Here is a 26033-nt window from a genome sequence, read left to right as displayed (position 1 = left end):
TGACCCCAACCGTGACCTCTTCATTAACCATCTCAACAGCACTCTTCGAGCAGTTCCCCTCACAGACTTATCCTGTGCTTCCACAATGTTTGACCTTATCTCCACGGCGATCCAAGAGTTTGTCGTCCTCTCTTTCCTGCATTTCTTTGCCTCCCTCATAGCACATCCCTCCTGCCCCAACTCCTGTCCCCAGAACTATTGGTTTGATGACGACTGTAAGTCTTATCATAGTCTTATTTGCTCCACCTTCACCGATCAGGGCCCCGCTTTCCCCCGAATTGGGCTCTACTACCATAGCTTCCTTCGCTGGAAGAAGTGTCTCTTTTACCTTAAGCAGTGCAAATCCCTCAGCTCTTCCCTTCTAGCCTCCTCGAAGCACTTTTGTCACACACTCTTTCCCCGCCACTTTGTTTTACTTGCTCTTCTTGATTTCAACTCCCTCATCTCCTATATCGTCACCCTTCACGACAATCTTGGTCAGTCTCCCCCTTGCATCACCTCCCCCCCCTCCACTACTACCTTTTTACCATTTCCACCATTGTCGAGGCCATTAGAGCCATGAATTGTAGCAAGGTGGCTGATGAGGAAGGGTGATTATGGTCTTCAATTGCTTGAAGACCTCACACCTCTACTTTTACTTTCAGGGTGAGGAGATTGAGATCACTTCCTCTTATACTTGGGGTTTAATTTCTCAGACCCCGGTTCAGCCTAAGACTTGCTATGCAGCCTCACATGAACAAGGGACTTGGTTCCCAGGCTATGCTTGAGAGACAATGCTTCAGACATAACTTTCAAGATACTATGATCAAGATGTCCCACTTGGACTCTTTGGTTAGACCATTTGTCCGTTACGGTTCCATTGTGTGGGGTCCTCTCCTTGATATGAAGTGCTCTTTAAGGTAGGGATTTATGTTCTTGGTTCATATCTTATTGATCTCTTCAACAGAGTGGTGTGTGCTGCCTTTCTGCAATCTTGGTCTCACCATATTATCCACCCGGTCCACAAGGCTAGGCAAACCTCTGATTCGGGGAACTACAGGTCCATTATGATTGGCCATACCTTTTCCAAACTCTATGCCACACTCTTGCACATTATTCTCACGAGACAGCTGGACAGATTAGGTTGCAGGGCCGAAGGCCAAGCTGGTTTTAGAGCTGATTTTCAGATTACAGATCGTATTCAAACCCTCAGGGCCATCATTGAGGAGGCTTGACATCGCTCTGCTAAAGTCTACTATTGCTTTATAGGCTTCCACAAAGCCTTTGATTTTGTCCCCGACTTGGCATTATTTTAGAGACTCAAGGATATTGGGCTTTTTGAGGTTCTGCTCATAGCCATCATGAGACTTTATGTGAGAGTTGTTGGTCATTTCAGGACTCCTCAAGGCTTCTCTGATTTCATTCAAAGTTCTATCAAGGTCAAGCAGGGATGCCCACTTTCTCCTACACTATTTGGTATCCACATTGATGAGCTTGAGACATATCTAAGGAGTTTCTCACTTCCCGAGGATGAATATTATTTTCATTAGGTCATGATTTCCATCTTTCTCTTTGCTAACTACGTGGTGCTTTTGTCTTCCTCCGCTGATGTGTTACAGCGTCGTTGGACGGGTTGGCCTTCTCTTATGTGATTCTCGACAGCTAGTGATCAACTTGGGCAAGACCCAAGTTATGGTTTTCAACTATTTGAAAACCTATTATCTGCACTTCTTTTTTAGAGGGACCGAGATTGAGATGACTTCTAGCTACACCTATTTAGGCATCAGGTTCCTTAGGCCAAGCTTCAGTCTGAGACCAGCCCTGACGCCGCAGGTCAGCAAGGGGCTAGGTTCACTTGCTTTACTAAGAGAGTGTTTAAGACACCATTTCCAGGATAAGCAACTTCAGTGACAGCAATAGTGGCCCTGCTCTTTGGCGGCAGGTTCGGACTTCTCCGCACACAAATAGCTATCCTTCGGTTTCGAGTTAAATTTTTATGACTACAAACTGCTAGTTGCTCTGCATTTTCGAAGTCCCTCTTGTACAGTGTTGTTTCTCTTCGTTTGCTTCTTGATATGTTAGTTTCAATTTTCTTGGACAACTGTTTAGTGCTTTTGTTGCCTTCTGGCCTCTGTTTGTACTTTCAGTCCCTTAAGCTCACTTGTGGTCTCTTGTTGTACATTAATACTTCATCTTATCTTATCTTTTTGTATATATAACGCATATACACACACACGAACCCCTATGAACCATAATGAAAAAAATTCCTCGAACCCACAATCCAGGTTCTCGTACCTGAACCTGAACCAGAAACTTAGGATATAAATGGTACTTTGTGGAAGAAGTGTTTCAAAACACTTAACATTTTCAATGACATGCATAAATGGATCAAATCCTGCTAAGCCCTACTTGCTCTCATTTCAGTCAAAGTTCATCGATGAGACTCTTTGCCTCCCAATGGAGACTTAACCTCTCCATCAGATTCTGGCACACTGGAAGGCCTGAAACTTATCAGCAATGCCCTGATAAACCATCTGCAGTTTGTGCATCCTACTCTTAATGGAAGACCTCAATCTCAAAAGCTGACTAATTCAAGAAGATCCACTCAAACCATATATAAGCTTCAGGACTCCCCATGAGCGGTTAAAAAAGTCTCAAGGGAGCTTTTCATCAATGTGGATTTCAGTCCCAAGTTTGAACGCACAAACATCCCCAAGCCTGTTGCTTTGTCTATGTAAATATTTTGGAATTTGCTTTAGCTCTTGACAGACTTTGATTCACATGTTTCAAAGCAAGTTTTACAGCTTAAAATGAATAAGGCTTTAATGTTGCAATTAGTCATGTCTGTCTACCAGCACGTTTTAATTTTACTCATCCAGTATTCCGAATTGCTAAGTCATCTCAAATATTGGCTATGGCAATCATGAATACACAAGAAACTTTGGTGCATTCACTGCTAAGGTGGCTTGAAGAAGCTATTTAGCCTAGGAGGTACTCCAGTTGAATAAAATGTCAGAAATGGAGAAGTAAGGCCAATGAGGACATGCACGGAAAATTTAAAAAGAATAGTGCTAGCTGGAAATAACACCATGTTTTGAACTGAAATTGCAAAAATATAACAACAAAATGTATGATAATCTGGTCTTTCATGGACAGACAGTATTGGCAGGGGCCCATTAGATTACTACGCATCCTCTTGCAAATTTGTGAGCATACCACCACTGCCAGTAGAAGATTCCTAAGGAATTGGGTGATTCAGTTGGTCTTCTTCAGAACTCACATATTTCAATGGCAAAGAGCATCGATAGTCCATACAGTGAACTCCTTAGGCTCATAACTGACAAGAGACAAGTAATGAGTAAAAAATTCTATTGTTATCAGCTTTTAATTTAAGCTTGCAGGTTTTAATCAATTAGTTGCGTGATGTTCTAGAACTGAGCCATAGTAGCACAAACATGCAGAAGCCAATGCTAAATAAATTCAATACAAATGTTTGACCGATAAATGACATACGACATAGAGAACCAGAAGTAACTGAAAGGTGCAAACTTGATTTCGGCAAGCAGTATCATGAGGAGTATATGTAGGCATTTTCATCGCATAAACTAATCAAGAGAGTACATTTTACTTCAGATATTTGGAAACAAATTGCAGTTCCAGATATCAAGCAATGGTCCACAGTAGTCATAATGTTGGAAATGTCATGCTAATCACAAACTTTCATGGCTGGAAAAGTATTTGAAAGCTAAGTAAGAAACAAATTTTAAAATAAGCATATGAAAAATTACCAAACAATGACTGGAAAACAAGTGAGTAATAAGAAGACAAGAAGACGGTACACATTAAGCATGGAAGAGCCAACCAAAACATTAGTATTTACCATGGATCGATCAGCGTTGTTGGCAGAAGAAAATGCTTCATGATTCTGTGAAACAACATCAAGCTTAGCATAAGGTTCTGCATGCTTCACAAATGGATGTTCTAAAAGTTGTGAAGCTGTAGGACGCATAGCAGGAATGCGCTGAAGACAAAGCCTTAAAAAATCCTTGCAATCCTTTGAAAGATTGTCAGGGATTACTGGAAGCTCCTTACTGTTCCCAATTTTAAACATTGCGGCAACCTGTAGCATTCATATATTTAGTACTACTATCATTCTAGCGAACTGTCGAACACCCATTTCTGAAGATAAGCTAAAAGAGAATACAATAACAAAAATATTTAATTTGTTTGTAAAAAAATACTTTGTATTGATGGATCCTGCAACACCAGAAACATAATTTCTACAAATTATAATATCAAGGTTCTCTAATTTGACAAAAAAAAACATGCCTTCTGGCATTTTGTTTGCCTACTCAACAAATAAACTAGCTAGAAACTCACTCCTTCATATTGACTCCAGGGTGGTTTTGCCGTGGCCATCTCCAGAACAGTACAGCCAAGACTCCAAATATCCACAGGTAGATTGCTCCCATTTGAATTAATGATAACCTACATCAGTTATTTAGACAATTGTTAAGCATGTTTCCTTACAACCATGTATGGGCACATAACACAAAAAGAATAAGGGTTTCCTACCTCAGGAGCCATCCAGTATGGGCTCCCCTTAAATGACAGAGGACAAGATTGCCCAGTGATCTGAACCCAAATAATAACTGCATATTAGTCTTTTGCCAGAAGTTCATATACAGAAAAATATTTTTCTTATCAACAAACCAATCGAGAAATAAATAATTTATATCCAAGTTGAAATAGATAACAATAGAAGAGCTCTTTTGTGTACAAGTTTCCTGAACGGCTTTGGATGTAAAAGACAAAAGAATCTTGGTTTGGTCCTGGTTGAAACCAGATAATAAAAGGAAACGTGATTGAAATGGTAAACAATCAAGAATGTGCAATCAAACAAAGAAAATCATAATTCTGCAACAATAGAATAAACAATAAATTTGTGTTGGTGGGTGATCACTGCTGAAGCTGCCACCTAGGTTCAAACCCTGCTGGGCCATTGTGCTTGCAGGCTTTGTGCCTATGGTGGGCTGTTGAGCTCGTGGGTTTGAATTTATGGAGTGTTTGGCAGCCTAAAAGGCTACCGTTTACTGACCAAACTAATTATAATAATTATTAGTTTATGTGGAAAGATATCATGCAATAAAGCACACTACTTAAGCTGTCTGGAGAATGGTCAGAAGAGGTTGAAGTGTAAAAGAACACGAGAGAAAACAAAAGGAATGATTTTTGAGAAAAGAAAATTACGGACAAATAATTGATATGCTCATGATCTCAAATAAATTTCAAACTACAAGTTAAAGCAATGCAAAATAGATAAAATGTTTAAAAGGGAAAGAAAATCATACTGATACAAAAAAGTTTGAACACCAATCAGATCCAGATATATAGAAACATGTGAGCCACATCAGCAACATATCAAAAAGCAATGCAATAAACAGAAGCTCCACTAATTTAGTCTATAGCAAGAACTGCATCAGTACACACAGATGCATTAATTTTGAGGTGCATATATTTTATAATTCCAGAAAAACTCAAAAAAAAAAAGAAATTATTACTTTTTAAGGTGAAGCCATAAGCATGAAGCAACAAATAAAGATTTTGTCAGAAATCCATTATCCAAACAAGATGAATCTATGATGAACCAAGAAATCAAAGCTGTAAAGTAAATTCAGAAGCGAAAATGTCAATACTAACATTAATCCACTATTGTTATAATCACAAACAAAAAGAACAGAGGGCTTCAAAAAAAAAGTAAAAACAAAAAAGTGTTAAGTGAAAGAACTCACAGAAAGAGAACAGCATATAACTCCAGCCAAAGTTTATTTCATGCATAAATGCCTCTCCTTGTATCTTACAAAGTTTGGGGTGTATTATTAATTTTAAAACAGATAATCATAAAATTGTGCAGACAAATTAAAAATGAATTTCTTCATTACAAATTCAGTACTTGTTTTATATTTAGGTTAGAGAATGATCCATGAAAACACTTGTTTAATTCATGGCACTAAAACAAACAAAAAATTGTTTTTTCAATTTAATCGATTTTGGCAACTATGCATAGAAATCATGACCAGAAGGAAAAAGGTGGAAAACAACTTGCATGAATAAACTTTTGCCTTCTCATTGTAAATGCTAACACAGATAATATTAGCTGTTGATTTGTACATCTGAATTCTTCCTTGCCAGTAGTGTAAGTGTGATCAACTTGTGATTGAAATTCAGAAAATGTTTGCTGCTTTAAAATATTTTTAAAAATCAGCATCAAGGTCAAACAACAGATGACAAAATACAAAAACATTGAATTTTAAAACATAATAAGATCTTATAATTATTGGAAAAATAGAACAACAGATTTAAAACAGAGAAAGAAAGAGGAACTTCTAGCTTAATTTTATTAAATAATAGATGCAAATTTATACAATAGCTTGACTCAACAACATTCCTAAATGACTGCTAATTAGATTGACAACAAACTACTTCATGATTGTGTTGCCATGATTTCAGTCCCCTATATTTTTCAAACTCCTAGGATTAGGGTTGAGTCAATGTGATGTCATGTCTATGTCTAGATTGCCTTTAAGGGACTTCTCTTTTCATCTATTTCTTTGTGTACACCTAGGTGGGCATTCAAAAGCAATCTAATGCATTCTTTCATATTAGGTGATTAGGGAAGGGAGGGTAAGTTTATGCATTTCCCAGATGAGAAGAAAGTTGTTTGGAAACTCTAACTGTATGATCAAGTATTTTATTGAAGGTATGATACATCTGAAGGAAGAGATCACATTGTATTTAGAATAGATGGAGACTAAAAGCATTTGGATCGAAGCTCAGGACCAAGGTGCAAATCACAAGAACAAACTAGAAACAAGATTAGTTGAATTTGATGCAAAAATGGCGAAAAACAAGTCAAAGGTGGCAAAGACTAAAGTTGAAATCAAATCAACAACGCAAAATGCATCTGAATCTCCACGTCATAGGTTGAAAGGTCAATTGCCCTTGGTGGATTCCAAACCGTCGGATGAGGATCAGATCAACAGTTTTCGCAACATCGCAACTTACATTCCATATGATGAAAGATAAGTTGCGAAGCTGCAAGAAACGTCCTCGGCGGTTAAATGTGCAATCATCGCAGCAACTTCGCAAGAAATTAAAGTAAATCTTGGGTTACGGTTGTGAATGAGCGAGAGCATGTATTCGCAACATTGCAAGAGATCAGATAAACTCCAGTTTTCAAGTTGCGAAGGTGTGAGAAACAAGGTAGTAGTTAAGCCAAACAATTATTGCATCATCGCAGGTGAATAAAGTTAACTCGAGGTTAAGGTCACAAAAGAGCGAAAGTATGTGTTCGCATGGTCATAGGTGGTTAAATGCAACCTTGAGTCAATACGACGAAGCAACGAAAGCCAATCATTGCAACATCGCACGCACTCAGCTAAATTCTCAATTCAATGTTGCAAACACATGATCACAGTTAATGTGCAATTGTCGCTAAGTCATTGCAGTTAGTAGAATGAAGACGTGTCAAGCTACAAAGTGGTGAATAAGCAGAATCGCAAGGTCGCAAGCTAAAAAGAATTCAAAACATTTCAGGCTGCGAAATTGTGAAATGAAATAATTATTGTTGGATAGCATCACCGCATCAAGTAAAGATATCGAATGAAAGAAAGTTGCGAAGAAGTGACAAGGGAGAAATAAGGAGGATTATTAGGTTTTGATCGTGATCGTTGATAGGAGATCGGCGGTGGAGATTTAAACCTGCTATGATCGTTGAGATTCAAATTATATGAATTTGGCGCCAACATATCAAAGAAGAATATGAACCATTTTGAGGATTTCTAATCATTTATGTTTTCTTTCTCTGATGCAATGAATTGTAATCGGTGACTGTTGGATTTTTGAACGATTCAAATGCTCTGTTAATGTAACTGATAAATTTGTAACTAGCCAAGAACCGTAAGAGGGGGCCTATGTATGTAATTTTCTAAGTTAATACAAGGGATCGACAATTTTATGCAACTTCTCCCCCTATATTTCCAGATACTGAGTGAGAATCGAGAGGTTGTATGAAATGGAGGATTTGATTGATATCTGCAACTAGATTTTGTGTGGTCTTAATTCCATTTAGGATCAGCATTTCTAATGTTCTGTTTATTATCTCCTCCAACTGAGCTAACCATGCATAGTAAAGTAGTTTCTATGGGATTGTAGGACAGATGTATTTGAAGCTAAGAATATCTTACTAGATTCCATTTTAGTAGAGGGTTATCAGTCATGGTGGATTCCATTTCATCTTTCATGTGCATATCTGCTCTCTCCCTAGATTGCATTTCAGCAGGACTAATCTGCATTTAATTTAGATTAGGTGTAGTATTAAAAGGGCTTTAAGGTAGCTTGTGATATCCATTCCACTAGGTGTTATAGGTTGCCCAAATCTATTACTGCCTGGGGTGTTTGTAGTTATGAGCATCTTGGTTTATCCTCTTCTACTCTTAGGTTAAGAGCATACCCCCCATCCCAATGATCTATTAAAACATAATTCACTACATATCTTGCATATAAGGGAGTTGTACCTTATAATTCAAAGGGCACTGATATAACACATACACTGACCCATTTGTTGGTGACATCCTTATGTTCCTCACACTCTGGGCATCTAGAGTCAAGGTAAAGCCAAGTTAGCAAGAGGGACAAACTGTTAACCAACAAATTGACAACACACACAAACTTGACAGCTAATTGAAACTTATGGACACCTAACTCAACACATCTACAACAAGAACTTGATTCAAACTAAAACTCTTTGACTCACACCTAAACTAAACTTGTGTTGCCAACAACTCAACAAGGTTTGCCACGTGTACAACAATTAGTATTGACTATTGTTAGAACATTAACTCCAACAATAATGCTATCATTTATATAGACTATTGTATATATCTTTAAATAGTTATAAACTAAATCACAAGATACGCCGAATTTTCAACTTCAGATTCGAAATTCGGCGAACCCCAGAAAAATGAAAAAAATCACTAAATTCGTCAATAAATTCGTTAGGCAATATTTGCCTTGTCGTCTTGCATTAAACAATATGCGTCTGAGGGTCGAAGTACAATGTTGCATCTAAGGGTCAAAGCATTTCTGAGGGTGTAAACAAACATTGGAAATCATTTTTGCATCTGAAGTTGCTGTCAATCCATCCTTAGCTAACGTTGAACCTTCTCATCTTTGGCATCTGAAACTGCGGTTCATCTTTGACCAATGAAGTTTCTATCCATCTTTGGTTGTTCATCTTTGTTATTCAGCCTTGCCGCAGCTCCGCCATTTCCAAACTTTCCTAGTCACCGACAGCCTTTTGGCTTTAATTTTATTACTTTTTTATTAATTCTTTTCAAGAGTGATTATAAGTTTCAACGTGTCTTATAATATATATTATATTTTATTACTTTTCACCAAAGTTAAATGTTTTATATATTGTTTTTAGAAAAACTTTTATATTTTATGTATATTTTTATTTATTTTTTATTTGTAATATATTAATGTTTTGTATGTTTAGTGTTAAAAGTTTTAGTCAATTCGGATGCATTTGTCCTTTATATATGTGTGTTTATTATATGAGATAATTTAATATAATAATAATATATAACTATGGTGATACATATTATTATAATTATATAATAATAGTATTATAAATATGTTATAAAATTAATTATATAAATTAACAAATAGACATGTCTATTCATGACTTATGGTTATTAATACAAGGAGAGATGCATTTGGAAAACACATACCAAACACAATGGCAGTGTTAATACATTTGCAGTGATCCAGAATTCTAACATGGTATCAAAGCCTAGTTTGAACCCCTGGGAATAAGAACAAAATCTTAAGGATGGAAGTCGCATGTGGAGGACAGTTGCACTAAAACTCATATAAAAAGAATCAGAAGACTTTGTGGGTGTTTGCACGTGTGTAAAAGGCTACACGAGACGAAACAAAACCTAGAGGAATTCATTATACCAGAGCCAGGTTATCAATTGAGGGTGCAGACAGAACTTACTGACAAAAAGGGACCCGCCCTACTTAAGTTCTTACCTTATATTGGTTTAAAGAAGACATCGAGCATATACATAGAGGATACACTGCACTCTTGGGAAGAGCACTACAAACACGAGAGTATCCTATGCTGCATACCACATAACATATCGTCAAGAAAATTTCCATGTTTGCTGATGTGACAGATCAATAAAAGTCATCAGGCTGCTAGCGATGAACAAATACAAATACTCGATCAGATGTCCACAAGGAATTTGATAACTTCAAAATTTCAATGTATCTGTTTCAAAATAACACACGTGTTACACATGAATATGTGATGGCATAAATCTATTGCAGCAGGGTATATGTAACCAAATCAACAGCAAACATAGAGCTTCTACAATCATACTAGCATTCAGTATTATGTGCAGATTTCAAAATGTATATGGGGCAGAGATTTATCAACAGACGCAGTGGTACATGGACAAAGTCGAACCAGATACTTTGGGCCAACCAGGCGGCACTGCAAGTAGTGCAATAATCTCCTCTTGATGCAACGACTTTCTATCAGAGCAGATACATTCCTGAGTCTGCATTAGCTGATGGAAAGAAAGCGTCAATAGCTTGGTTGATTCATCTGTAGATTATTATAAGTGGTACCCAATCTCATGGATATTACTCTATTGCATGTTTGGCAATTATAAAATATTGACAGAGTGAAAACTCTTCGAACAGCAAGACGTTGATATTGATGTTACCATTTAGTGGCAGATAATACTATATTGATGAGGATTAATCATTATCTTATTGCAAGGATTTGTTGAATCTATCCAATATCAAATTTGTCTGTGTGGAAGGAACATCAAGATATATGGAATTATAACCTACGGGATTAGAATCGTGAAGCTGCCAGACTGTAGGCTTGATTTAGATCGCATATGCAATATGGTTTTGACAATCTCGACCTCTGTCCATATCAACACTTCTAGTAACAGAATTGCCTCTGCATGGTCTTGTTGTGGATGACAGTATCACAGATTGAAAGCTTATTGAGAAGCTTCACAAGATCTCATCTTACCAAGTGACCACAGTTGAGTGGAAGAAGAGATCTGGAATTCCTGGAAATGAGAGCAACAATACTGTGCAAACTATTAAATCGAAGGTTGATATAGATAATCATCGACTGTAGTATGCTAGGAATGACTGTCTACGAGTTGCTCAAGAATATAAAGGTGATTTTTTTTGTGGAATTCAATCTGATCTTTCGACTCGGATTGGAGACAAGATGTAAATGACTGTACATTACACTTGAGACTCAAAGGACGTGATAAGGAACAAGTATTTAAAAGAATAATTCTTGCCACGTGTACAGTAGACTCTCCCTGGGCACAGGAAACTCCACGGAGGCAGCAAGTTCAACGTTACATCTAAATACATTGAGTGGAAAGTGAAACTTAAATAAAAATAAAAAGAAACTCATCACCGAAGTAAGCTAAACGTGGTTGAAAATTATGTGACATACATTGAAGATTGATGGTAAACAAAATGCTTGGAGACCAAACCAAATCATACTTTACATTTGACTGTGATAAAGGAGGGACCACCTTATTGTATGTGATTGAACCGTGCTAAATTAGGGAAAGAAAATAGCATCCATACCGCAATTGTGAAGGGACACAAGAATTATGATTACTCCACTGCAGGGGATACCACAACATCATTAGGAGGAACGTGACCTGCAGGCATGTATAGTGTAGGTTAACAGAAGGGTACCAGGTGTTGGGGCCAACACATAATGAGGTAAGTTAAGGAAAGGTATATCTAAAGCTTCCCTTGCATTATTGAAGTAAATGAAATATAATATGAAGTCACGTTGCTTGATAAGGAGTGTTGAAATTAAACTTTATGAGAAGACTTCTGAAAATCTCATGTACACCATTATTAATTGAGACTTATGGTGAGTGTGTAAGATCTATATTTATAAAGATGTATGAGTGGCTTAAGAAGATGACATGAAAATCAGTCCCACATTCTAAAGGGATTCATCAATTTGGCATCTTCCTTTAACTATAAGAGTCCCATCAAAAGATGCAATATCATATTAATTCATTGGGAGTGGTTATCGATTAAAGATGATGTGTATCACAACAGAACTTATTATCATTATCGATTTGGGAGAGAGCTTGATTATTTTGATCACCTTCAGCGTATGTGCGATGGTTGTCTCTACTAGTAACAATTATATTCTTCATTGAATAGTGATAAAGCTAAGGTTAAATGTCAAAGTAATCAAAGAGTATAAATCCTTTGAGTGGAATATCATTCTCTTCAGGGTGCTAATCTATATATGAAGTAGCAATGCGCAAGTAAACAAAATAGTCACTGCTATCGGGTACATAAACAAACAACATGCTAAGCTCTTACATGACCAAAGGGTGAATGGATGATATACACGAAGGCCATCAAATAGGTAGAGTATGTACAATGTGACACATATGAGTGTGTCCCACCACCAAACAAGAGGAGGTACACTTTAATACTATAAATTAGCTTTTGTATTATTGTTATTATTTGTATGGTGAACTATATACTTTGTTTTAATGAATAGTTTGATATATGAATTAGTATAACTATTTTATTTGACAAATAGAGTATATATATCTTGATTTTCATGACAATATGAGTAATAAACCTAACATGCCAATGCAAGACATAAGTAACTCTCATATAAATGGCTAGTAGTGCCAAAGTGAGAGGTCAATAGAGTCTACATATAAATGGCTACAGAATATGAAAGGACATTGATGATTGATATGAGATTTAGAGGAAGACTGATATTTTATTAAAGACAACCCTGAAAGAGAGGGAGATAGAGGATATGATTTAGTCAACCTTTGGTGATCTTGATCATGTTGATTTAGAGGGAGTAAACAATGATGAGATGGATTCTCCAAGCGATCAGTAAATTGGAGCAGTCAAGGGGACTGTAACTCATGAATATATCTAGTGACTATGTGATTTAATGGGCCTACCCCTTGTGTACATCATAATGAAGTGACGACTTCCAAATGATGTCACTTGTTTTTGCAGAAGTTAATGTAAGGTGATGATCTTACAATAACTTGTATACTTATTATGTGATATCCCACCTTAGTTGAGTACTTGGTGAATATCGGATGTCAATATTCTGGAAGACCAATACTAATGATATCGAATGTGATATAAAAATGATGGATATCTTCTGATCAAAGAGGTCCTTAAAACTTGTCATTCCTAATAATACCAATGACATAATATATGTCTTGTGTTTACCTTTCCTAGCTAAGAGGGAGTGTTGATGTGTGGTAGCTTCAGTTGACTAAATTCTATGTCATACATTAGATATATTAAGAAGATTTGGAATAATGGAAAACAAAACTATGAAGACACCCTTGGAAACAAATCTTCTAAAACTAAAAGAAGAAACGAAAAATGCTGCCCCAACTCTTTAACTTCAAATTATTGGATCTTTAATGTATTTAGTAAATACTAGACCTGATATATATGCAGTAAATGCTCTAAGTCAATTCATGAGTAAACCAAGGAAGCAATATGGTTAAGAAAGCTTATCTTTGATCTATTCAAGAAACCTTTGGAACCTACTATAATCTATTGTGATAACCAAAGTTGTATTAAACTTTCTCTAAATCTAGTGTTTCATAATAGGTCTGAAATATTGAGTTACCATATCACTATGTGCGAGATATGATTAAGAAAAATGTAATTGAGCTAAATTACATCATTACAGATTATCAAGTTGTTGATATCCTTACCAAGTCCCTTGCCAAAACCAAAGTGGAAACATTCAAAGAAGATCTTGGTATGATAATGTTTCCTGAGTACAAATCTCAATAAATTGAGATTCATATTAATTGTTGTATCCAAAATTGTTGTAGTTTTGTGAATCTTTTGAAAGAAATGTCTTTCATATGATATTTTTGCGAAAGTTCTTATAAGGAGATAATCTTATTTATAACTATGTTATTCATTTTGAGTAAGTGTTGTATTTAAATCATGAGAATATGCATCTTGTGAGACTTACAACTGAGTGCCTAGATGTCATTAAATTGATTGTCTTTGAGTTGTTTGTATAGATGCATATTGGCTATGAGGTAAGTATGCATTTTATGAGTCCAACAACTAACTGCTTAGATGTCATCATGTTGATTATCTTTGCGTTGTTTGTGTAAATGCATACTAGGTATTTTAATAATTAAGAGCTTAGATGACAAATTGATGATCATCTTTGAGTTCTTCAAAATATTGATCGTCCTTTACCTTTGATTATCAAAATGTATTTATCCTTCTTGACTAAGAGGGAGTGTTTAAAATTTTGGTCAATTCAAATGTATTTGTCCTTTATATATGTGTGTTTTTTATATGAGATAATTGAATATAATAATAATATATAACTATGGTGATATATATTATTATTATAATTTATTATAATTATATAATAATAGTATTAATATCCAAGTTACCACATTCGCTACTGGAAGGCAAAATTCGAAATTCAATTCCTCCAAATTCGTAGTCGGTTCGGATTCATTTCACATTCGCCTTTTTATTGGCAAATTCGCTATGGGTTCTACATTTCGAACCCTACTCGAATTTGAAAGAATTTGGTGCGAATTTGGCAGAGGAAAACGAGCCCAGGCAAAATCTGGTGCGACTTCCAAGCGAATTTGGGAAAATGCCAAAAACGTGTTGACTTTTCAACATTTTAAAAAAGTATTTTTGGGCTTCTTTCAACCTGGGCCCATTTGGTTGATGGAATATGATTTGAGAATTGGCATTTGGAATCCAAGGTTTGGGATTCTGGAACTTGAAATCTAGGTTACAGTTTTGGGAATTTAGTTTGGGACCGTTTGGTTCAAATCAAAAAAATATTTGAAATCCCGAATTTGGTATTCCCAGGTTGTTTGGTTCAAACCAAAAAGAATCAAACATTCCATATCCATCGTTGAATCTATAAAGAGACCTGTAATTTTTTCATGTCAATGTCTGTCATGTCCCTTTGATGACCACCACTCCACACACAAATAGTACCATCAATAGAGGTAGTGAAGAAAATTCATCCCTTGCACAAAAAATGCGAAAAAATGCGAAAAATGTGTGAATGGACTCCATAATTTAAAATTTGAAAACCTCCACATTGTCACCGTCTTCTCCCACGACCCTGAATACAAGATCACATCTTCAAAATCTAAATGCATTTAAAAATAATGAAATAAGATTTCCCCGTTCATCAAATACTTTCCTCATTTCAAATTCTCCTCCTTGAACTGGAAACACAGACCGTGCAATGCTTGAATTAACATCAAAAACAAAGTAAAGCGAATAGAAGCTCCTATAGACACCTTCTGCAGTAAAAATGTTCACCTACGCTTCTACTTCAAAGTCACTTACCCCCACAGAATGACTCGGGATCAAACCCCACTCATCACACCCCGTTGTTTCCCCTTTCTCGCCAAATCTCGTTCGCGCATCTTCTTCTTCTTCTTCTTCTTCCACAAATCTCCCCACCTTCAATTTTGATAAAGCTATTTGAACAACTCTGAGCAAATATTTCAACCTCACCTTCTCCATTTTCAAGCCTCACTGCCAATTTCAGATCATTTTCCATTCCAGATGAATCTTTAGTTGAAATCCTCATTTTTAAAAAATGGGAATTAAAATGGGAATTCCAAATAACAAGTATTTTAAAGAATTTGGAATTCTTGTTTTGGGGGTCAAATGGGTGCCGGATTCTACTTTTTCCCAATTCTGATTCCGATTGTGCAGAACCAAACAATGGATTAGAATTTTTTTAGAATTACGAATGCCAATTCCATTCTAATTCCAGCTACCAAACAGGCCTTAAAAGTCTTTAATAAAGTGTATGCAGCGTTAAAAAACCATCGTTTTGAGCTTTCACATCATTAGATTCGCATACTATGTATGAACTGGATTGCTACAGCATATTTTTACATATATATATATTTTAAATCTTATACGAACGAACCCAAAACAAACCCGAACCCAGCCCAAAAAAATTTGATCGAATTTCAAAACCAAATGTCGAACCCGCATCCGAACTAGAATCCGAACCGACAACTTAGAGTATTATAAATATGTTATAATATTAATTATATAAAATGACAAATAGACATGTCCCTTATAGGAACATGTCTATTAATGACTTATGGTTATTAATAAAAGGAGAGATGCATTTGGAAAACACATATCAAATACAATGGCAGTGTTAATACATTTGCAGCAATCCAGAATTCTAACATTTAGTTATGATTATTAATATTTATTTTATTACAGTATTTTTTATTTTTTTTATTGTATGAGATTAAATAGGAAGATTATTGTTTTTTAATTTAATTTTGTTTATTAGTGAAGAGAAATAATTTTTTGTACTTTTATTTTATATTTTAAATAATTTAGATGATTTTATTTTGTTATATTTTAAAATTTAAACATATTATTTATTTTACTATTTTTTATGGCTTATATCTTATTAATGTGATATTTTTTATGTAACGATTTCAAATCCATTTTGTAATGTCAAACTATTTTGATAATTTATGAGATATGTAGTTGGAGAGAAGCTTTTTTTGTACATTTGAATTGAAATATTCTTTAAATGAAACTTATAAACATCTAAATATAAATAACCTATATATATATACTTTTTTTTTTAAATTTTTTTTAAAGTTATTTAAGGCGAATTTAATATCAATTTTTTTGCCTTGTTGAATTGTATCCGAACTTCATAGCTGTCAAACTCGAACTCGAACTCAAACCTTGTGACTTAGGTTATAAATATCAAAAACACAACAAATTATTGTATGTATCTTTTAAACAGTTTTAAAACATTAATTATTAATTTCAAAATTAAAGGTATTTGTCCCCATTAAAGGAATTTGAAATTCATCTGTTTAATTCGCATTAGGTAAATTCATTTAATCAAATGCCTTAGAGTTTGAAAAAATTCAAACTTATGCTTGATATTCAAGCAAGATAGGTGACTTGGTGTTGAGCATATGCATATTAGCAGGCTTAGTAGCTACCAGTTAGTGTCATTTTAAAGGTTTCTCATTCTTGCCTGAATACGGTAGAGATATTTGAGATTGATGTATTTCAATATCAAGGACTTCAATGGACTACGTGAAACACCCTATAACTCAAGTCTTCCAATAAGCACAAAAAGGATTGAGGAGGCCTCACAAGGGTAGTAGATTTGTCATAAGATGCTGCAAAATTGGTCTCCCTCTCAACAGAATGACACCCACAAAGCCCATTTAGGCCGTGAACTCATGCTATGGAATCTTTAATATTGTCCTTCACAACTCACTGTAGGTCACAATAGTTCCAGTGATTTTATCTACTCGTGTTAGTGTTTTGAATCTTGGTTGGCAAATGCTTTCCTATGATGAAAAAGCTTCTAAATTTACTTGTCAACTTAAGTTTGCAAACAATTAATTTTACCCAGCCACCCCTAAAAAGTAAATTGTGCTTAAGACTCTGTTGTATGGGGGGGGGGGGGGGCGGGGGGGTGAATTCATGCTGAGCAAAATTTGGTATCTTCTCCTTCAAAACTCAGTGATTATATCTGGTTAGGTTAATGTTTTGATTTGCAAATGCTTCCCTACTTTGACAAAAAGGATTAAGGAGGCTTCACAAGGGTAGTAGATTTGTAATAAGATGCTGCAAAATTGGTCTCACTCTCAACAAAATGACACCCACAAAGCCCATTTAGGCCATGAATTCATGCTATGGAATCATTAATATTGTCCTTCACAACTGTAGGTCACAATAGTTCCAGTGATTTTATCTACTCATGCTAATGTTTTGAATCTTGATTGGCAAATGCTTTCCTATGATGAAAAAAGCTTCTAAATTTACTTGTCAACTTAAGTTCGCACAAGAATAATTTTCCCCAGCCACCCCTAAAAAATAAACTGCACTAATGACTGTTGTATAGGGGGGAAAACTGCGAATTCATGCTAAGCAAAATTTGGTATATTGCCCTTCACAACTCAGTGATTATATCTGGTTAGGTTAGTGTTTTGATTGGCAAATACTTCCCTACTTCAACAAAAAGCTTCTAAATTTACTTGTCAACTTGAGTTTGCACAGTAATCATTTTTGCCAGCTTCACCAAAAAAATCAATTGCACCGTAAGATTCTGTGATATAAGAAAGAAAAATATTCTATATACTATTTATTTTGTGTGGATTATAAGAAAATTACATGTTTAGCCATGCCAAAGTCGGCAACCTTGACCTGACCATTAGGATCTACAAGGATGTTAGCTCCTTTGATGTCCCTGTAAAATCATCAATCATCATTAAGAGTGAGAATCATGTTAACATTAAACATTCAGTTAAAGTTGACATACCTTCTAAAATATTATTATTTGGAACTTTCACTGTGAAACACAAGATCTGTATAAGTACCTGTGTACGGTACTTTTGCTATGCAAATATGCCAGTCCTGCGAGGATTTGTCTGGAATAACTGCGAATGATTGGCTCCTCAAATTTGCCATATTCTTGAAGCAGTTTGTGGATAGAACCACCAGACACATACTCCAGGTATATATAGAGCTTATCAGCAATCTGCACACACAACAAAGTCAGTGTCTAACTACTAGTGTCCCAAACACACAAACAAGAGTTTATTTCAATAAGATGCTTAAAAACATTTATAAACATGAGCATGTTGTTTTGGTTCAATTGTAGCTCTTTAAGAATGTTCAAAATTCATCAGAATCAATTAAAAAAGCTCCACTGTAAGTTGGATGGAATATAAAAAGCAACTTAAGGCCATCTAAAAGCTAAATTTTGAATTCCGGTAGGATGTTTAAGGAGAAATTGCAACTACACTGTGATATTGGCAGATACAATAATAATAAGAGTCACTATTCATAACATGTGGGTAAAAACAATATTTCCTTGACATCTGTATTTTTCCAAGCTCTGTCCCTGAGACTAAGCTGCATTAGATGTAAAAGGAATTCTCAAGTTCATGCCACTAAACCTAGGCAGTGTTTCCAATGGAATCATTAACGAGTCCAGGGAGACATTTGCAAATAGCAACAGACGCAATTATAAAATGTGCCGTGATGATTCAACAATGTTTAAATATGGCAAAACTGAAAGAAAACTGTAGGATAAGGTCAACAATATCGAGAAAAAAATTAAAATCCCTTAGATCTTTCATCTAGTGGTAATTTTCACAGAGAACAACCATAACTGCAAGGCCTATCTCATGCTTAAGAGAGAAAACTTGGGTAAAATTTTATAAATTCAAAACCTCAGTAATTTTCCACCCTCCCGTGATGCTAAATCCTGCATTAAAGATTGTAGCTTGCATCAAGCATGGCAGTTATTGAGAAAAACAAATATCACCACTTCTATCTCATTTCCAAGGAAAGTGCATCCAATACACTTCAAAGTGTAAATGCTCACAGATGCAATCTGAAATGCCTAACTTCAGATGTTGCAAGATGCACAGAGTACAAATTGAAAGAATGCTACAATGGCACCTACCATTTCAAACAACACTATAAATAAAATAACCCAAAATGTGAATAAATATAATGTCCAAATACCAGTCTGAAATCACAGTGGATAAAGACTGAAATTATTGAAATTTAACAGATGCATAGGGCTAATACAAACTTGCTGTAGAAATTCCCATTGCAATGATAGCATACAAACAATATAAATTCACCAAATACCTTTCCTGATAGATTAATGTTTTCACTCAGTATACACAGTTTAGCGTAAACAAATGCAGATTACACAAGGTGATTAATGTAGAAGACTAACGCCTGGGACGTAGAAGATGCCACTGTGGTACACTAATTTTTTTTTAAATATTGAATTTGCAAATCTTCATTACTAAACTGTGGTATTGTAGAGTCAGATATTTCATACTTTGCAATTACTCTAATTAATTTGCTAATTTTAGTGTTCATGCGTACAGCATGTTTAAATCTCATTTTTACCTATTCCAGTAATGTAGATGAAAGCATCCTTAATCCTATTTCTGCCTAATTTCCTAAATTATTGTCCGCTAGGCTCTGCTAGGATCCACTGCATTTGTGGTAGAGTAAACAATATTTAAACGATACTAAAAAATTTGAAAGAATGATTCATCTAGCATTTAACATTTCTAAGCAGCTTGTCTATTTACTACCTTCTAATTACATCAGATTTTATCTTGATTAATTATTCCCTTCTGTCCTTTGAATGCGTCACACAAAATCATCCTCTTGCATCTCTCATTATCCTCATGCAACTTTCTTTTCTCTCTGAATCTCTGCTTACAACTGAATTTCTGTAGAAGGTTGAAGCAATAATTTATTGTTTAAGTCATCTTTCATAGACATAAATCCACACAGCCTACCTGATGAGTATTATAGATTACTTGCCAAATTCTTTCCTTTTATCATATAGCTCGTTCTGTATTGCCTCTGTAACTCCCGTGAAGCTATATTTTATTTCTATAATTTCCTTCCCTTACTGAACATGAAAACTTCTTCCTAAAAACTAAACCTATAGCCTCACCCTTTAGCTTCTTAGCAGATTCATTGCTTCTGAACTTTGTCAGCCGACTGGATGGTTCCGGCGGTGTTTCTGTAGCCGACGGATTGACTGTCGGCAGTGTTTGTATTTTGTAGCCGACGGGTAAATAGTTTGTAGCGGATGTAATGTTGTGGCCGACGGACTCCTTCGGGAAGGTTCGGTGTTAGTATTTATACCCCGTCTGGGATCATTGTAAAGCATCAATCATCTACTATTGTGAATATTATGAAGCCTAATGTATGTCTGGCGAATGCGAATATAATTCTGCTATTCGTGTTCGTGTTCATTGTTTGTATGTGTTGATTTCTTTACCAGTACGGTAAACATTTGGCGCCGTTGCCTTATGAATCTGGAAGGCGGGAGGAATGAAGATTAATGCCAAATCAACTTAACAAAGATCGGAATAAGGTCAAAGAAAAAGATGGAACTCGTACTGCGCAAGAGAATTTAATTCTAGCACAGCAAGCCGAACGCCGACGAAGATTTCAGAAGATTGCCGATAGAAACCGGAGCACAGAAGAATTGTTGGAGGAGACTCGACAGCAAGTGGAATTGGTCGAAGAAGCACGGGATGAGTTCTTGAAATTGTGTTCGCCGAGGGAAGAAAATTCAGACGGAAGAGCATCAACTCGCACGGCTCGCAATGCTGAGCGAGCACGAGCGTGGAGTGACCTCTTCGTTCGAGATAGACCTCCGTGGGAAACAACTTCAGAAGATCCTTCTTCTTCACCAAGGTTCGTAGCTGTCGACACCTCCGGTGTGGGAGAGCAATCCGTCGGTGTGGGAGTGCAGTCCGCCGATGTGGGAGAGCAGTCTGCCGGTGTGGGAGTGCAGACCGCCGTGCGGAAGTGCAGACCGTCGGTGTGACAGTGCAGACCTCCAGTGTCGTGATGGCGGGACCCAAAGAAAAGCTACCGAAGTTTGAAGGCGATGGTACCGTCGACCCCATCCGACATTGTAAGACATGTGAGACGATCTGGCGGGCAAATGGAATCACAGATGCCAACGAATGGGTCAAGCAATTTTTGGTAACCCTACGAGGTGTGGCGATTAATTGGTTTTCGGATACGAACCCACAAAAGCTGAATACCTGGGATAACATTAAAAAGGAGTTCCTAGCGGAATTTAAACTCTTGCGAGATGATAATGAAATCGTAGCAGAGATTTTCAATACCAAACAAAGGAAGCACGAAACTGTCCGCGTCTACGGCAGGAGATTAAAAAACTTAATAAACAAAATGAAAAGCAAGCCGACGGACGGATTGCAGAAAAGATGGTTCATGGACGGCCTACGATTGAAATTGCGGAGGAAAATGATAATTGTACCACCGTCGTCATATGTGGATGCATATAACAGAGCACTGGACCTTGAAAGTGAACAGAAGACAAAGAAGAAGAAAACTAGCTCCTCTGATTCTAATGACGACAAGCCTGCCGGAGATGATAGCAGCAACGACGAAGGCAGCAGCAAGAAGGTTCGTGCCCTACAAAAGGATATGGTTCGCATGATGGAGTTCAAAAACATGCAGAAAGAGCCAAAAGGTAGTGAACTGTGGTGCACGGAGTGTAAGACCGACAGTCATACTAAAGGATCGTGTCCAAAGAACCAATTTTGTGACATCTGTCAGATCATGGGCCATTCGACAAAGGACTGTCCCTTTAACATGAAGACAAGAGGATCTCCGCAAGTGCTTCTTACGCAGCAGGCTTCCCCGTTGGGCAGTAACGGAAATGCAAACATTGATGGTGCCACATCCGGAGGGTATAGGAATAATAGCAGAGGACAAAATAACAACAATGCCAACAATAACAATAATAATGGGAGCCGAAGTCGAATTTAGTATGATGCAAACGGACGGCCAATTGTTCAATGCCGAGCATGTAATTTGTGGGGTCATTTTGCGCGGGATTGTACAACAGCAAACACACCGAAATTATTATGCAGATGGTGCGGACCCGGCGATCACAAAGATTCCAAGTGTTCAAAGTCTGGAGGAAACTTGATCACTGTCGGCACGGATGTAGAGGAGGTTTTGGCAATTACACAGAGGCAAGCGGAGGAAAAAAGAAAATTGGGGGAAATGCAAGCGGAAATTGGAAAAGCATCGTTGGCAAGGACCTCTCAGTTGAAGGACATCACCTGCACCTTGGCAAAGAGCTTCGCAGAACAAAACATTGTACAGCAGATCTTGCAAACGGAGATACCAGTCAAGATAAGTGACCACCTCACAATGCCCCAGTTACGGACGGCCATTCTGAATCATACACCGTTTTCGAAAGCAATGGAGGACACAAGAAGGGACAATAGGGAAGTCATGACAATAGACCCAATGCTGCTGGCACTCGCATCCGGACGGCATCTGGCGGTCGTCGAGATGGGGATTTTGGGAAATGTTTTGACAGAGACAATTGTTGACGGAGGGTCCGACGTAAATGTCTTACTGGAGGATACTTGGAAGAAGTTGGGAAAGCTGACGCTGTGGCCACCTACATCCCAGTTGCTCATGGCAAACCAACATGGAATCAAACCGTTGGGAATCTTGAAAGCGCAACTGGTAACAATTGGTACGCAACCATTTTTATTAGATTTTGTGGTCATTCCATTAAAAAGAAAAGGATATGATGCTATTCTGGGACGGGATTGGTTGGTGCAAGCAAAAGTAAAACATGATTGAAAACGAAATACCCTATCAATGGAACACGGAGACAAAAGATTCACAATTGACCTGCATACACAAATGGTCGGTGAGGAGGTAGCATCGTCAGATTCAGAAAGTGACGGCGAAAGTGACAACGAAGCAAAGAGGAGAATGGAACCAGACGAAGGAGTATTGAGACTTGACGAAGGACCGAATGATGACGACCTAGACTCGGTGAATGGCCTGTTCCATTGGCAGATAGAAGACTACGAACTGTTTCCAAGTTGCAATATGTTAATGGTCGACGAACGTAAAAAAACACAGGAAAATGAATGTCCGGAGGAATGCAGGGAAGCAGAAGAAGGAAAAGCTGCCATGGCTGAAGCTAAGGGGAAGAACATACAGTCTGAACACAGAAAAACGAAAGATCCCACTGTCCGGTACATGGTGAATGGACCGCGCGGAAAGAAAAGGTTACACCGCAGCATAAAATTAGTGGAAGGGCACCAACAGCAAGAAAATAATCCAGTTGCGCGACGACCGAGGGCACAGTGGGCGTCGGAGGTGGCACAGAACAGACGTAAGGCGTACAACGGTCGGAATGAAATCAAAGTGGAAAAGTTTAAGGCAAGATGGGTTGGACCATATCAGATTCGAAAGGTCAGTGACAATGGAGCGATCAGATTATCAACTTTGGACGGGCAGAAGGTACCTCCGGCATTCAATGGATCCAAATTCAAAATATATGGTGCCAGGAAGACTCTGTCGTTGTCGCAGAAGGGGACTCCCTTGTCGTTGCTGAATGGCGATGGTCAGAGGCAAAGTTGAGGTGCTTTGTATTTTTTTGAAAATATATATATATATATATATATATTAAAAAATAAAATTAAAAAAAAAAGAAAAAGAAAAAATGAATAATAATAATTTAAAAAAGAAGAAGTTAGTAATATAATAGTCCTGCGGGCAGATGCAGGTGTTCGCGGACATGTCTCGTAGCAGAGGTCCGCGGGTGGCTCCCGTAGACTGTCCCACGAGTAGTCCCCGCGGACATGTCCCGCGGGTAGCTGTCCGTGGACTATTCCACGGGTGGCTCCCGCGAACATGTCCCGCGGGTAGTCCCGTGACAGAGGTCCACGGACTGTCCCGTGGGTGGCTCCCGCGGACATGTCCCGCGGGTAGCTGTCCGCAGACCATCCCGCGGCAAATGTCTGCGGACTGTCCCGCGGGAAGTCTTCTACAGCGTGATCTATCTGTTTGCTTTCATTGCCGGAAGAATTGTTGAGCTTCTCATTGTCCGAGTGGTTTCAGTGAAAGATTGTTGGAATTTTGTTTCTCATTTGCGGAGGAGAGATTGTTGAATTTGTGTAGAAGATGGGTGTGCAGGGTTTTCTATAAAAATAAAAATAAAAATAAAAATGACGACAGAATCAAATTGTTCAGAATGAGTTATAGATGATGCCAAAGGGAAGGGGACGCATCCGTGGTTGCCAGAAAAAGTGCAAAATCGACAGAAAATGACAGAAATGGTGTGTTCCGTGCCTTTCTATGTGGGTTGCGAAGTGCTAATTTGGTCTTGGCGGCGAGGGGCGCTGCCCCTCGACCCCGCCCTTTACTGCAACAGGGAGCGCACCTGGGGCGCTACCCCTCGACCCCGCCGAGGGCGTTGCCCCCTGGACCCCCTGTCATTGCGGATATCAGTCGTAGGAGTCTGACCAGTTGAGAAGAGTTGAAGTTGCTGCAAGCATGGACTTTTTGTGTACCAGAGACAGTGGGAGCAGGTGTTGGCTGTGAGGCTGTCTTGGTGGATGCGTAGAGAGCTCGGGAGGAGCTAATCATCCAGTTGGAGGCAGTGTAGTGACACTTGGCTCAGGGTATCGAGGAATTGAAAACAGAGAAAGCAGCACAGGTGGCTATCCAGGTCAGCTTGAGGAGACAGTATTGTGTTAGCAGAGGCTACAGATGTAACGGGATGAATGTGGAAGTGATGTGACAGAAGCAGATTGTTCTTGTTGTAGTCACTCTGATAATGTATTTTGTTTGTTAAGTTGTCTCAGATATTTTGTAATTGTCGTCCGGAGGCGACTTTTCTTTTTGGGGGGGATGGTGTCAGCCGACTGGATGGTTCCAGCGGTGTTTCTGTAGCCGACAGATTGACTATCGGCAGTGTTTGTATTTTGTAGCCGACGGGTAAATAGTTTGTAGCGGATTTAATGTTGTGGCCGACAGACTCCTTCGGGAAGGTTCGGCGGTAGTAGTTATACCCCGTCTGGGATCATTGTAAAGCATCAATCATCTACTATTGTGAATATTATGAAGCCTAATGTATGTCTGGCATATGCGAATATAATTCTGCTATTCGTGTTCGTGTTCATTGTCTATATGTGTTGATTTCTTTACCAGTACGGTAAACAAACTTCATAGGCTCGGACTCGGAGAGTACTCGACAAGCATAAAAAAATTGACTTGTCAAGAATTTGGCAAAAACTTGGCAACTTGGAGAGTACAAACATTATATAAAACCATATTTTCTTGCAAAATTTAATTACCAGGTGTGTTAAATTAATAATTGGCATCTCAAAAGATGAAATATAGGGCTTGCAGCAAAAACATATGCATGAATAATGTATTTTAACCAGCATTAAATGTGTGAAAATGTGTTTTAACCAACATTTTACCCATGTTGGCATTTTAATCAATGTTTTTATTATGTCTAAAATCTCTAGTGTCAAACTTTTAAAAACTCAAATAGC

At 37.5% G+C, this 26033-nt stretch overlaps 1 protein-coding gene across 2 annotated transcripts in view; it reads right to left on the bottom strand.

Moving 5' to 3' along the window:
- The window catches only part of YDA (Protein kinase superfamily protein), a 63118-nt gene that overhangs the window by 13077 nt on the left and 24008 nt on the right, over positions 1–26033 (bottom strand). For both annotated transcript variants that reach the window (XM_089795365.1, XM_089795364.1), the window contains 5 exons: positions 18510–18670; positions 18304–18379; positions 4555–4614; positions 4360–4467; positions 3860–4099 (listed from right to left, as the gene is read on the bottom strand). In XM_089795365.1, the coding sequence (XP_089651491.1) occupies positions 3860–4099; positions 4360–4467; positions 4555–4614; positions 18304–18379; positions 18510–18670 (645 nt within the window). The remainder of the gene's footprint in view (positions 1–3859; positions 4100–4359; positions 4468–4554; positions 4615–18303; positions 18380–18509; positions 18671–26033) is intronic.

Source organism: Cupressus sempervirens, chromosome 8, assembly GCF_028749045.1.
Source record: "Cupressus sempervirens isolate cs-2001-9-10 chromosome 8, ASM2874904v1, whole genome shotgun sequence".
Lineage (NCBI taxonomy): Eukaryota > Viridiplantae > Streptophyta > Pinopsida > Cupressales > Cupressaceae > Cupressus > Cupressus sempervirens.
The sequence above is the reverse complement of the archived record's forward strand: the minus strand, read 5'-3'. Positions and strand labels throughout refer to the sequence as shown.